This window comes from Triticum dicoccoides, chromosome 2A (genome assembly GCF_002162155.2).
Source record: "Triticum dicoccoides isolate Atlit2015 ecotype Zavitan chromosome 2A, WEW_v2.0, whole genome shotgun sequence".
NCBI lineage: Eukaryota > Viridiplantae > Streptophyta > Magnoliopsida > Poales > Poaceae > Triticum > Triticum dicoccoides.
This window is the reverse complement of record NC_041382.1, coordinates 722,450,963-722,465,144: the sequence shown is the minus strand read 5'-3', so window position 1 is coordinate 722,465,144 and position 14,182 is coordinate 722,450,963. Positions and strand designations below refer to the sequence as shown.

Genomic DNA, 14,182 nt, shown 5'->3' with positions numbered 1-14,182 from the left:
AACAACATTGATTGTCGAGTTTAGTACTAACATCATTCATTTCGCTGAATAGATCATTAAAAAAACATATTACATGTGAGAAAAAGAATTGTCGGATTAATTTTCTCCATGCCGTGCCTCCGGAAAAAAAATTTGCACCTCAGATTCGTGGTTCACGGAGATCCCTTAAAATCGTGAGCTCATATGAGCTATGTAATGTGATTTCGAAATCAATTCAAACAAGTCGTTGTTGTATAGTGGTGAGTATTCCCGCCTGTCACGCGGGTGACCCGGGTTCGATCCCCGGCAACGGCGCATTTTTTTTAACCCGCACACGCTGTGCATCTTCTCTTCAGATTAATTGCCCATAAGTGTTCTTCTTCTGTTCCTCTGAATCCAGCTCTTCCCTTGCTCCATCTCTCTTATGAATGGGCCAACTATGCACGAGATAGATGGAATGCAAAAAGCTCTTCTTGTTCGATTGATCGATGACAATGTCACATGGGGATCCCTTGAACGATATAAGTAGGAACTAATGATTCGATTCGACTTACTCAAGAGGTTGTCCATGTCCGAATCAAACTCCGACTCCGGTTCCGACTCCGACTCTCTCCCCCAATAGTCTCTTTATATAGTCTCGAGAAAATGCTATTCCCCCTCAGATCTCGTGGCGCGTTGTCTGAGGCTTCCTCGGGAGATCAGACCAACCGACCAATGGCCCGCGAGGAGGGTTCGCCCATCACAGCGAACATGGCGTTGGATGAGAGGGCGGCCAAGCACGCCGTGGCCGCCGGCGCCAGCGCCGGCAAGGTGAAGCGGTGCCATCGTGCTTCGACGGAGAAGCGCCCGCTGAAGCCGTGCGCCGCCAAAAGGAAGGCGGAGGCAGACGACGACGACGAGCTGCTAGCCGCCAAGAAGAAGGCCTTCTACACCAAGTCAGGTCCAATCAGAAAGATCAAAGATGAGGCGGCTGCCGCGGGCGGAGGTGGCCTCCATCCTCTCCAGCCGGACCCATCCCGATCGCGCCCCTTCCTGCTACAAGGCGCTGAAGCTCCAGAACCCGGACCTGATTCCCTCGCCGGAAGAGGAGATGGACGAGCTCAAGGTGGCAGAGTATGCTGATGCGCGCGACTTCTATGAGGCTGCAGAGGAATTCTCAATATTCCAGGCGTGGGTGCGGAGCGAGTACGCCAAGTATGGCTACGTCGAGGTTGACGACGACTACCTCGCTCACCGGGAACAGGTTCGAGCTTGTAGCGATAGAGCGCGGGAGGCTGCGCTCGAAGCGATCGACTTCTCTGATGGAGACGAAGACCTGAAGATATTTTTTAGGAACAGACAGCACTGAACCCATCCATATTGCCTGGATGAGCAATCTGCGACCGCAAGTTCTAAGTTTAGCGATGTGTTTCTGTTGTCATGTTAATTGTGATCCATCGATATTATTATGGACGCTTTGTATATTCAGTTATTCACTATGTATACCAGTCAGTTTTCCTGGAGGTTGCGGTTCTGTTCTTACATTTGCTTTTTTTTTTTAGAAAAGGAGGATGACCCCCGGCCTCTGCATCTGGGAGATGCATACGGCCACTTTATTGATTATTCTCGAGGACCTTACAAAGTATTATAACAATATGCCTGAATCCGTCATCTTGGCAACATATGCCACTACTCCTATCCATATGATGAAGGGGTGCTACCTGGCCCACATACCCGGTCTACTCACCTAAGCCTATCATCAAAAGCCAGAAGCCCCAGCCGAGCCACATACCGGGTCCGGGGCATAAACTGGTCTGACGCACTCACATGTGTCGTCGCCGCCATCTTCCACAGGTCCGTCTTCAGAGCAGATATTGAGGCTTCTACCTTGTCAGGCCACTCCGCCATCGACGTCACCTTGACGCCAGACAACTACCTCCACCTGCGCGAGTCCATCACCGCGCATCGGGCGCCGAGTCTCCACTACACCATGCCGTTGAGATCCGCCGTCATCAATGTGAAGGATGAAGTACCGCTCCACCAAAAAAGGCGCCCGCTGGTCCCTCGATCCCGTGTACGCCTCCAAGAATGACGCCCCCAAGGAGGAAACGACACCAACGCGCCGCCGTCATCCGATCAACTGATATAGGGTTTCCCCCGAAGGTAGCGGATAGAGGTCTAGAGCTTCTCCACGGCGATGCCTTCAAGAAGGTAATGACACCTCAGGGTGCCACCAACGCCGGTCTTGGCATCAAGCCGAGCACAAGGTTTTCACCCGGATCCGCTCGAAGAACCTCCATCACGTATTGTGTGCACGGATCGCCGCCGATCTGAGCTGCCGCACATGGAGCAGGCCGCACCGGCCAGATCAGATCTGTCCGGAGGGCACAACCCGCATGGTGCCGACCCAACCACCAGGCCCTCCATGCCGCCACCGCCGATCCGAGGTCAGATGATGTGTCGCCGCAGACCCGGCCGCCGCCGCCGAACGCCGCCACGCAGCCCGAGGCAGGGCCGGCTGCCGCACCCCACCATCGCCACCCTTGGCCGAGGCAGCCGTCGCGCCGCCGGAAGGCAGGCCTGCCGCGCCGCCAGGCCAGATCGGCCGAGCCACCCACGCCGCGGGGCTCCGCACCGCCCGCACGGCGCAGGCAAGAGGGAAGACCCCCGCCACCGCCATCAGCCCCGGGCAGTGGCGGATCGAAGACCCAGGCCGGGGGGGCCTGGGCCCGGGGCGTGAGGAGCAGTTCCTTCATATAGTGTAGCACCATTGATACTATTTAGCACTGTGCTGACACTGTAGTAAGCTTGGGGCCCGGGGCGAGGCTCAATTCTGGATCCACCCCTGGCCCTGGCCTATAGCCGGCGGCGTCCTTCGGCGGCGGCGGAGGGAGGGGAGGACGGATGGGGACCCCTGGCGGCTAGGGTTTTAGATCCCGCCCGAGTCGCCCGAGCGGGGGCGACGCGGGGGCATATCCTTACATTTGCATAAATGTGTGTTTGTTTCCCTGCAGCTGCCAAGATTCTTCAGTTTTTCATGATGTTTCCAAATTGCCACACAGTGTTGCGCGCTCAAAACCTTGTAGGTTTAATGAGTATGTGAGTTATAAACCTTGTGATGAACAACGTGCTCTGCCCTGTAAGGATGTAACCTTACACTAGAGGTTAGAACATGCACTATTTTTAGGCAAAGTTAGAACATACTCGGTTTTGCCTCTTTTGTTCTCCATCGGTTGTTAGTATGTGAACAATTGTATCATGATTGGGTATGATCCTAAACAAAACAATGTCACCTGCTTACTTATAAATGCCTTGGGTGGTATTTACTGAGTTGTTTCTTAAATGGCGTGCCACAAGCTTAGCTCGATGCTGCCACTGTGTTTCCATCTCATGGTGCGGTTAGATCCGAGTCATCGAGATTCAGCAGAGCAAACTTGTTTAAACCTAACAGTTTGAAGAAGCAGCGGCTGGAAGTCGTCGATGCAGACCAAATACGTCAACGGCCACGATCTGCGAAGCAAATCACTGCCCAGGAGAAGAAACTGTGAGAAAGGGCGTGTAGAAACTCCGAAGACCATGAAAGCCTGCCGAATCCAGACGGATCCACCAGAAACCAAAACCAACCCATCCAGGAAGACCCACCAGTGACGATAAACACACCATTGGAACGGGGAAAGGATGGGAATGACATGAGGATAGACTCCCTAGTTTCATTGCCAAAACAGAACATCGTCGCCTGTGTAGGCTAGGCACTGGTGAATACCTTGTTGTACCCCTCTGTCTTTCATGATGATGAGAAATGCGTGTCTGCAGTTTTATCGGCACTGGCAATCACGTTCAATGATATGTACTGGCTTGTGACAAGCAATTGGAGATCGAGCTGTTAAAGAAACTTGCATTATGACCTCCAGTGATATGTAGTACTCTTGTTACGATCCATCCGTACTATATTGTGATCCATGTCAACTGTGCGAAGCTAAGAACTGATGAACGCCTTGTATAATAATTCAGTATATTTGCAAAAAAAGTGTTTTTGTGGTCTTATGGCTGTTGTGTGCTTCGCTTCTTCATCGGTTATTAGTTTGTCAACCGGTTCTGTTTTCGTTACAAAAACAAAACATGGCCACCAAGTTCCAGGTTGCAGCAGATTTGAGTGCGAAGGCTGGCCGGCTCTGTGGAGAGATGGAGAAGGCATCTAACTGGTTTTTACTTGTCCCCTTCGGCTTTTCCACCGATGAGTTTTGACGAGTTCATGTCTGTAGCCTGCTGGGGTGCACAGCATATGGGAGCGAAGAAAATTTTGGTCGGCTGGGCAGCTTTTGGAGGGTCTGCTTGGGCCATTTGAACAACTCCTAGTGAGTTAATTAGTCTGTTTTCGTATACTGTTTCCGTTAGAGATTAATCAAAGTGTGCTGGCCTTGAGTCATTTTCGGTATGTTTTTAATTGGGCGGAAAATTTGATGGCTTCATCCATATAGTTGTCAGTTAAGCCTTACGAGCAATACGTTGAATTCTGCATTTGATAAGCTAGATCAAGCAGAGTTTCTAAACTGACAAGTGGGCTGTACATTTGCGTTATTGCTTATCAAACATACTACATTAGAAACCTGTTCATGTAATGGTTTGCAGGCATAGTTTCAGAAACTAAACTAAGTTTCTTGGCTGTTAATTTTTATTTTTATTTAAAAAAGAAGGAGGACTCCCGGTCTCTGCATCTTAACAATGCATGCGGCCACTTTATTAATTATTTACACAAGACTTTACAAAAATATACAACAATAAGACTAAAGCCACCGTCTAGGCAACATCTGTCGCTACTCCTATCTAGTTGATGAAGGGATGCTGATAGTCTGGGCCTAATACCAAACAGACCTCGCAGCCAAACCTAAACATCTAAGACATGAGGTCCCAACCAGGACGCTTGTCGGGTATGGGGCACCTACCAGTCCGGCGCACTCCTCAACCAGGACGCCTACCGGGTATGAGGCCGCCGCAGCCACCTGCCACCAATCCATCTTTAGAGTTGTACTGTTGTATCTACCATGCCAGGTCTCTCTGCCATCGACGCCAACATCCCACGCGAGTCCATCCTCCCACATCAAACGCTGAATCTGCACTGCGCCACGCCGTCGAGATCCGTTGCCATCAATGTGTAGGATGAAGCACCGCTCCACCAAAGAGTCGTCCGCTAGTCCCGCGAGGCTGAGTGCACCTCCAAGAATGCCGCCCCCAAGGAGGTAACAACACATGATTGCCGCCAACATCCGATCAGCTGATCTAGGGTTTTCTCCGGAGGTGTTGAGTGGAGTTGGGAGCTTCACCTCGATGATGCCTTCATGAAGGAAACGATGATAAGGGCATCGTCATCACCGGCTCCGGCCATCGACCAAAGACCAGGTTTTCACCCGGATCAGTCCCAAGTAATCCACCCGACAACCTGTGCACCGTCTCGACCGCCTTCAAAGACTCAGATCTAGCCGCCTAGATTTGGCGACCAACCGCAACAGTAGTGCCACCGTAGGAGCCCTGGCGTACCGGCCACTGCCTGAGTGTGCCACCACTGGAGCCTAGGAGGAGGGTTCCCACCCCGCCTCGCCAAGCCGCGAGAGCCGCCGAGATGGATCCCGCGCGCTCGTCACCGTCTCTGATCCGAACCAATCCATAGATCAGATCGCCGTCACAGATCCGCCTTAGAAAGGGACTGCACCACGCCATGCCGCCGCGGGAAGCCCTAGCTTCACCAGCCACCACCATCCAGGGCCGTCGCCTCGGGATCCAGACAGAACATCGCCGCTGCCACCGGCCATGTTCCGCCGCCATCGCCCGGCGACCTCCTCCAATGGCGGCGAAGGGAAGGAAGAGGTTGGTGGAGCCCGGCGGCGGTGGGGGTTAGGGTTCCGCCCGAGCCGCCCTAGCGGGGGGCGACGCGGGGGACGGCGAGCATGCCAGAAAAGCCGAAGCTGCCTGACACCATTAAAAATGGGGGAGAATTTCACTCCCCCGACCTCTGCACAAAGTAGAGATGCATACGGCCATTTTAGTATGATTATCAAGATAAACATGATCCTCAGAAGTTTTTTGGCTGTTATGATGTGCTACATCCATGATTCATTGTCGAATATAGGATTGAAATGTTTGCAGTTGCTGTTAGATGTTAGGTTTGAGTACTCCATAAATTAAGTGTTTTGCTGAAAGACTGATCTACCCGCAAGAAAACTTCAGAAGAAAATAAGTGCATACCGATGGGGACAATCTAATCTACCTGCAGTTGGTCCTCCCAATCTACCGACAGAAATCACTAGCCACCAATCGTGCCAATCACTAGCAGTACCTGCACGCCGGAGCGAGCTTGCACTTGACCTTCTCGAAGACGACGGCCGGCGTGCCGGGCGGCGCGAGCTGCAGCTTGAGCGGGCATTTGGCCTGGAACTTGCACTTGGTGAAGTGCGCCTGGTACCTGACCTCGCCCGACAGCGCCACCTCCACCTGGAACACCCCCGTCTTGTTCTCCCCCTTGAACTCGGCCACGCCGGCGTTGCCGAGCGCGACGTAGGCGCCGTCGGAGCCGGAGACGAGGTGGTGCACCTGGGTCTTGCCAGCGGGGTGCGTGGAGCCCTCGTCGGCGAGCCTGACCCGCTCGAAGCGCTGGCCGTCGAAGCTGTAGTCGGCCTCGAGCGGCTGGGTGTTCCTGACGCTCATGGCCCAGTTCCTGTTCCGGACGGTGAGCGTGAGCGAGAGGTTGTAGGCGAAGGCGGTGGCCGGGGACGTGGCCAGCGCGAGCCGCGTGAGGGAGGCGTCGACGACGGCGACCTCGGCGTGGCGGATGAAGCAGTAGGCCAAGAGGAGGACGAGGAGGAGGACGACGCCGGCGAGGACGGCGAGGCAGCACGCGCAGCAGAGGATGGTGTCGCGCGCGCCGGAGGAGACGCAGGGGCAGCAGCGGTCGCAGAATGCGTCGTAGCAGCCGCACTCGCTGCAGCACATGGCTGCCTGTGGCCGAGCCTCGATCTTGAGCTGGATAGCTCTTGAGCTAGCTAGATTTTGGATGGCACTGCCGGGCTGAGGTAGGGGGTGGCGGCTTTTTGGAGTTTCAGCTACCGGTCGATGCGGATTGAGGAATTGGGGATTTATTTTTCACTCGATATGAAACGTGGATCCCTGACAGCAACGGCAAAACACCAACGAGTGGAGGACCAATGTTCAGTCAATGGGTCAACTGGTTAAGTCGTCGAGCATAGGGTTTAAGAACTTAAAAAAATACCTATAAATCCCATCTAAACCAAATAGGAGAGATTTATATGGACTTAAAATGAAGATTTGGAACTTATGAAATAAGACTCTCAAGGAAGGACTTATAGGGACTTATAGTTGTAATATGGTCTTTTAGTCCATATTAAGTCCCAAGAACCAAACAGGTAGGGACTTTTTAGGGACTTGGAACTTATAAGTTGGGACTAAAAAAAGACATAGGACTTATGAACCAAACCGGGCCTAATTGTGCGCGACTTTCCTTAAAAACTAATCAACCCTTCCTCCCCATGCCTGGGTGTCGCCCCGCAAGGCTACTCAGGGGCGACAAGGGTTTCCCCTGCTACGACATTCCCTTTCCCCCTCCTTCCTCGCCACCACCTGATACGGTCATCGGGACAAGCCCGTGCTGGTGCCGGTGACGGTGGCAGTGAGGATTGTCTTTGAAATGTCCATGCGGGAGTATATTGCGACTATATAATTTTCGCCATCAGCCAGCCTTTGAAATGTCAGCTTTCTTCAGTTCTCTACCTCTAATTGTCTTGTGAAGGCACTGCCCATAAGTGAAAAGCGTTGAATATGTTACATCGCTCTGAACCCATTTAAATATTAAAAATTTGTGTTCTTTACTAATTCTTTCATTGTTGTCATCTTATAGGAGGATGAAGAAATGGCGTGTAAAGATTGAAGAGTGAAGATGCCCCTGCTTATTATTACGTGTTTTCATTTATGCTAGTAATATGAACTGAGTGGAGCTTGCGAGTATGTTGTTTGTGAGCTTGTTATCAAGTTAAACACTTAAAGCTACTAGTAATAACGTACGTGCAATGCACGTTTATATTAGATAGGATATTAGTTGCGCGTTATATTAGGTAAGATATATTTGTTGCATGTTGGTATTTGGTAAGATATCAATCGCTTTTTCATGGGAATGGTAAGATATTAATTACATGGCAGATTTCAAGGGATAGTATTGAGTCAAAACGTGTTTATAACCAATGATAGTGGTGGGTAATTAACGCGTTAAACGTATTTGGTGCTCAACATTGGAACGATTTGAACCGCTAGATAACATGATTTGACAGTCGAGATGGTTTGGACCTTTTTATATTGGTATAGATATATGGAATAGCTTATTTGTATATAAATTCACATTGATGACTGCTATTCTTTTTTCCCTCTTGTGGATTAGGAGGTTTAGTACACTGAAATCTTATTTTATACTCTCTTCTGTGGATCAGGAGGTTTCGTACAACGAAATCTTTATCTTCTACTCTCTTCTATGGATTGTGTAGTTTCACCCACCAAAATATTGTCTTATTTTCTCTACAAGCCCAACGTCAGCCCTTGAAGTTGGATTACTCTATCCATCCGCACATGCCGCTGTTGGATCAATCACCGGATGTGCACCCGTTCTCTCTTCACACATATCTCATCTATATATATACTACTTGAGTTGTTCATGTCAACATGTAGCCTCGACGCTGAGGGTGATGCACTGTAACTCATGTTGAAGTAGGCATGTCTGAAAGCACGATACGCAAGATATTAGGTGAGCGCTATGGTTACCTTGCATGTGATTTTTGAAAGGTCTCGTCTAGTTTCTTTTTTCTTTTACTGTTTTTTGGGTTTCTTTCTGGGTATTTTCAGGTTTTTATTTTTAATTTTCTCTGATCATATTTTCCTTTTTATTTTTTATATTTTCCGGTTATATTATTTCTTTATTTTTCAACTATATGCAGACATTTGTACAAATACATGTCCGTTATATTTTAAATACATGTTAAATATTTTCTTGAAGAGACGTTGAACATATTTAAACACACATTGAACATTTTTTTTAAGATGTTGAATAATTTCTAAAGCATGTTAAACATTATTTAAATAATCGGTGAACATTTTTTGAATACATGGTGAACATTTTTTAAACACACACTGAACATCTAATACACAATGAACATTTAAATATAGCATTTTTAAATACATGGAGAAAAATTTATAAATACAAGGTGATCACTTTGTAAACACATTATGATTTTTATTAATGTAATGAACATTTTTTATTATCATGAACATTTTGTGTATTGTATGAATATATTTTAGAATATCAGAACGCTAAAGAAACTGGAAAAAACAAACGTCGGAAACCAGCAATAAAACCAGAAAAGGCACAGATCCAAATCACCGTTACAGGGACACTGTATAATGGGCCGGGCCTTGAAGGAGCCCCTATAGGCGAGCGGGCGAGCGAGCTCGCTACGGCCAATACCTAGACGCTCCCAGCTTCGATTCCCTCCACCCGCCGCCGCCGGAGACGCCACGCCCTCCGCCGTCGTCGACCTGCCGGAGGCACTCAGAAAGCAGAGGCGGAGAGATGTGGTACCTTTGCGTCTTCTACCACAGGCTCCTGGACTACCGGCGGCCGGAAGTGCAATCGCTCGCTGAGCTCTTCGGCGGCCCCGGCGCCGGGGACGCCGTCGAGTGGCGTATGCCCGAGAACCACCACGAGGACTCCCCCTTCCACCTCGTCCGCCTCCCCGGCGACGAGCGTCTCGCCGCTCAGATCGCCAACCGCAGTAAGCGAGCTCCCCTCGCCATCCTTGATTGATTTATACTGTAGTACTGTACCTAGCATCTCGCGTTTATGCCGGACACCGCATGTGCCAGGCCTGCTCGTGAAGGGGATCTTTGAACTGTGGGGGCAAGGCGCCACCTACGACGAACTGGAGAAGGCGATACGGCAGTACCCCGACGAGAGGAAGCTGCCGTACCTGACGCCCGAAAGCTCGTTCAAGATTGTCGTCGACAGCTTCGGCAAGGTGATCAGCTTCGAAGAGCAGAATGAGATCATAAAGGGGTTCACTTACATCCCATTCGAGGTTGCTGCCACAGTTCTTCTACTACCTTGTAGTTGTACTATTAATTTCAGAGGTAGGCATTTGTGGATGCCAATTGTTCGTTCTTTTTATGATGGGTGTTGTTTCTCATGTTTTAGGGCCGTGTTAATTTGAAGAAGCCCGAGCACAAGTTCTTTGTCTTGGAGACCGATGACTATGGGTCACAAAATGGCCTCCCGCCAGTTGTCCAGAAGACGGTATTCTTTGGCCGGGAGGTTGGAGCAGCAGATAGGCATCTATTGCCGACGTATCAGTTGAAGAGCCGGAAGTACATTGGTCCGACTGCAATGGATTGTGAAATGGCGTTTCTCATGGCCAACCAAGGGCTCGCACGGCCTGGGAAACTTGTGTATGACCCTTTTGTTGGCACTGGGAGTATTTTAGTCGCTGCTGCGCATTTTGGAGCCATGACTATGGTTTGTGCTTATTGCAGAAATATATACATAGCTGTGCTTTTGCTAGTCAATGTCTCGCTTATAAAGTTCTTTCAGGGTGCAGATATTGATATAAGGGTTGTGCGGGATGGCCGTGGCCCTGATTGCAACATTTGGAGCAACTTTGAGCAGGTAATTAGGTGGACTTGACCAAATTTCAGTTCAGAAAGCTTCTTGCATGTCTGCCATGAGACTTGTCTGAATCATCATTATTTGAGGCTAATTGGTTTGATGCCAAAAGTTGGCATGCCAATTTTTGGGACGATGCTTCGGTGCCTTAAGGCACCTACCTTTGTGTCTATGACATGTGGGCTCAACAGGTGGCTGGCCCACATGTCAGTGACCCAAAGGCAGGTGCCTTTAAGGCACCGAAGCTGCGTCCCAATTTTTGACAACCGCCAAATGTTGGCTAGAGATTGGTTGCATACGAACTTTCGTTCCCAATGTCACAAAAGGTTGCCAAATGTTGGCAACTTTTAATTTTGCCAAATGTTGGCTTGCCAAATGTTGGCAATGCCAAATGTTGGCAGCAAACCAATCAGCCGATCTTGAAGTAGTACATCTTTTTATTTAGTTTGTGAGTTGGTGGATACCTATAATTCATCTAATGTATTCATATTATCTTATTCAGTACAAGTTGCCAGAGCCTTTGTGTGTGCTGCGAGCAGATAACAACCTGCCACCTTGGCGTCCAGGCTTGAAGGAGGTACACTAGCCTACATTTTGTGTTGTTTGTGCAATGTTTCAGTGCATCACTGTTGCAGTTTTGGAATTGTTCATTAGTGGCTGGTCGGAAATGAAGAAAATCATCAGCAACTATGTCTCTTTTGCTCAAATGCATGTTGCCAAATGTTTGTAGTTGTGCTTGAAGTCTTGCATGGATGCGCATGACATGATATACTCACATAGTCGAATGCTGATATGACCTTCATGTGATTGGTATGTCTATCTTAATTTGTAACAAATTCACCATGAAATGTTTGTTTTTTAGTCCCATGAGAAAATTAATTGATGGTTATTGTTTGATTAATACTCCTTAAAAGCATAGTTAAAAAAGTCACGCCTAGGCTCTAGGTGATAGCAAAACGCCTAGCTTAATCTGCGCATAATTGCGCATAAGCGTGCGCCGTAGTCAGAAAAGCGCAAGGCACTGACAAAATGCACATTTGCCTACCGCTTTTTTTAATTATGCTTAAAAGCAGTACCTGGAGCATACTGTATAAACTACTGCATGATATATCACCTGAATTACTATGTGAAAAAATCTTTAGAATATTGTGAGATAGAACAACTGTATTATGTTAACATTGCTTTGTGATTTTGATTTCAATTGTGCTTATATGATACAGTCACATAGTGGAATGTTTATATGACCTTCATATTGTTGGTATATATCCATATTTAATTTGAAACAAATTCACCATGAAATTTGATTTTTAGTCCCATGAGAATATTTGATGGTTGTTATTTGCTTAGTACTCCTTAAAAGCAGTACCTGGAGCACACTGTAGAAACTACTGCAAGATATATCAACTGAATTACTATGTGAAAAAATCTTTAGACTATTGTGTGATAGAATAAATGTACTATTTTAACATTGCTTTGTGATTGTGGTCTAGAACTGAACATTGCATCTTTCCTTTGGTGCTAGTATTATGAGGTTATCTTATGTGTAAGCTGCATGCTGCTACTCCTCGGATACTGTCTAATTCTGTTGTCTTGGCCACAAGAAATGATAAGCTACTGCTGCTTTTGTCCATCAGATATTTGATGCAATCATTTGCGACCCCCCATATGGTGTCCGAGCTGGTGGGCGCAAGTCGGGTGGTCGGAAGCTCCTAAAAGGAATCATCCCTCCGTACACAGTTCCGGACGAGAAGAGAGAGAACCACATTCCATCAACCGCACCATATAGTCTTGCGGAATGTGTTCATGACCTGCTCCACCTTGCTGCAAGAATGCTGGTGGTTGGCGGCAGGCTCGTCTTCTTCTATCCAATGTTGCGGGAGGATGATGCTGCTGGTGTGGCGAAATTTCCGGAGCATCCTTGCTTCAAGCTGGTGTCCTCCTGCGAGCAGATCCTAAGCCTGCGGTACAGCCGGGTCCTGCTGACCATGGTGAAGGTGGGGCCCTACACGGAGGAGGTCGAGAGGATGGGCGAGGAACGGCACCAGGAGTTCAGGGAGAACCACCAGAAATGGATGGAGGAGGGCAACCTGCACACTGCCGTGTTCAGCCCGGCGGAGCATGATAAGAAGCCCGAATCTGATAGAGGTTCCAAGCCCAAGTACAGAGGCAAGTACGTGTAGTGGTGGAAACACTCTGGGATCGATGATGACAATTTTGTTGATCTTCTGCTGTTTGTATCTTTTAGTAATGGCTCTTGTATGGCCTGTGCTAGGTTTGCAAGCTAGCGCCAATTAGTGCAAGGAACTGTATGATGAACTCTCAACTTGATATCATGCGAGGCTGGCTCCTTTTGATGATGAACTGTAGTTTTCTTACTTTTTTTTCCTTGTTTGATGATGAACTGTAGTTTTCTTGCTTGTTTTTCCTGGTTTGCGTCTCGAGCCACTGCTTTTTTCTAGAACATAAACTGCTCTGCTTTATTCAGATAAAAATTATACAAATGTAGTTTTACATAACAGACTTTGCAAGACAGAAAAATGAGAATCCCTAATACCGAGGAGTTGCTTTTGACGAGAATCATCCACACCGAGAAGGGCATCGCTGTAGCAAGGAACCATACATAACAGACTTTGCAAGACACAAAAAAAATAGCAATACCTAATACCGATGAGTTGCCTTTGACGAGCATCTGCATCATCCACAGTGAGAAGAGCATGTTGTAGCAAGGAACCATCTGCGCCGTCGTGAGGACTCCACCAAGGAAATTCTCCTTCAGGTTTTTTAAGTCGGTTGAGCCACCTGAGCTATCCGGTATATGAAACAAGTGAATGCGTCTTGGCCGTGACGGCAAAGTCCTTGGATCAGCGAGGTCTTCGTTGCCCAAGAAAGAAACCAAACTGTAGCCAGGCTTGTGCTAGGTCAAGCTAGCGCTTATCAGTGCAAGGTGTTGTATGATGAACTCTCTACTTGATATCATGCCAGGATAGAGGCATTTTGATGATGAGTTGTAGCTTTTTTTACTTCTGTTTCCTGGCTACTCCCTCCGTTTCACAATACATGTCTTTTCTTTATCAAAATATAGATGTATCTAGACATATTTTAGTATATAGGTATATTCATTTTTGAACAAATAAAAGTCAAGTATTTTGAAACGGAGGGAGTACTACTTAGGGCGTGTTTGGATGCTCTCCGCTCCGGAGTCGGCAGAGCGACGCCGAACAGGTAAACTTGTGGAGTATAAAATGGGGAGTGGAGCCGGTTGCAGGCAAAAAATGTGGAGCAGCTATTTTTGAGATCTCAGATCCTTAAATCAAGGAGTTGATAAGATTTACGACGAAACTGCCATCGCTAAGTGAAAACGGTTCGCGTGCGCACGCCCAACTCCTCGTTCCTGTTTCCCCGCCCAGCTCCACCTGAATCAGGAGCAGAGCTGCCTGCCGAACATCTTTGTAGTAGCGCTATTTTCTACATGGAGCGGTTCTGATGGAGAAGCGGGAGTTAGTCCCACGTATTGTA

The 14,182-nt window shown here is 48.3% G+C and overlaps 2 protein-coding genes and 1 non-coding gene across 3 annotated transcripts; 2 read left to right on the top strand and 1 right to left on the bottom strand.

The window, feature by feature from the left end:
- The first annotated feature begins 222 nt into the window (after positions 1-222).
- TRNAD-GUC lies at positions 223-294 on the top strand. The gene has a single exon. It is a non-coding gene; the product is annotated as a tRNA-Asp (tRNA).
- Positions 295-4,891: 4,597 nt separating this feature from the next.
- LOC119356631 lies at positions 4,892-7,037 on the bottom strand. Its single transcript, XM_037623621.1, has one exon. It carries the CDS (start codon positions 6,940-6,942, stop codon positions 6,280-6,282), a length of 663 nt encoding a protein of 220 aa, XP_037479518.1. The 5' UTR covers positions 6,943-7,037; the 3' UTR covers positions 4,892-6,279.
- Positions 7,038-9,454: 2,417 nt separating this feature from the next.
- LOC119356630 (tRNA (guanine(10)-N2)-methyltransferase homolog) lies at positions 9,455-13,072 on the top strand. Its single transcript, XM_037623620.1, has 6 exons — positions 9,455-9,782; positions 9,874-10,085; positions 10,202-10,519; positions 10,595-10,669; positions 11,169-11,243; positions 12,301-13,072. Exons 1-6 carry the CDS (start codon positions 9,581-9,583, stop codon positions 12,844-12,846), a joined length of 1,428 nt encoding a protein of 475 aa, XP_037479517.1. The 5' UTR covers positions 9,455-9,580; the 3' UTR covers positions 12,847-13,072.
- The last annotated feature ends 1,110 nt before the right edge of the window (positions 13,073-14,182 follow it).

Excerpts from the sequence above, each read along its gene's own strand:
- LOC119356631 (XM_037623621.1), bottom strand. The coding sequence starts at position 6,942 with ATGTGCTGCAGCGAGTGCGGCTGCTACGACGCATTCTGCGACCGCTGC.
- LOC119356630 (XM_037623620.1), top strand. The coding sequence starts at position 9,581 with ATGTGGTACCTTTGCGTCTTCTACCACAGGCTCCTGGACTACCGGCGG. Across the intron at positions 10,086-10,201 it reads TCACTTACATCCCATTCGAG|GGCCGTGTTAATTTGAAGAA; the intron begins GTTGCTGCCACA and ends CTCATGTTTTAG. Across the intron at positions 10,670-11,168 it reads TTTGGAGCAACTTTGAGCAG|TACAAGTTGCCAGAGCCTTT; the intron begins GTAATTAGGTGG and ends TATCTTATTCAG.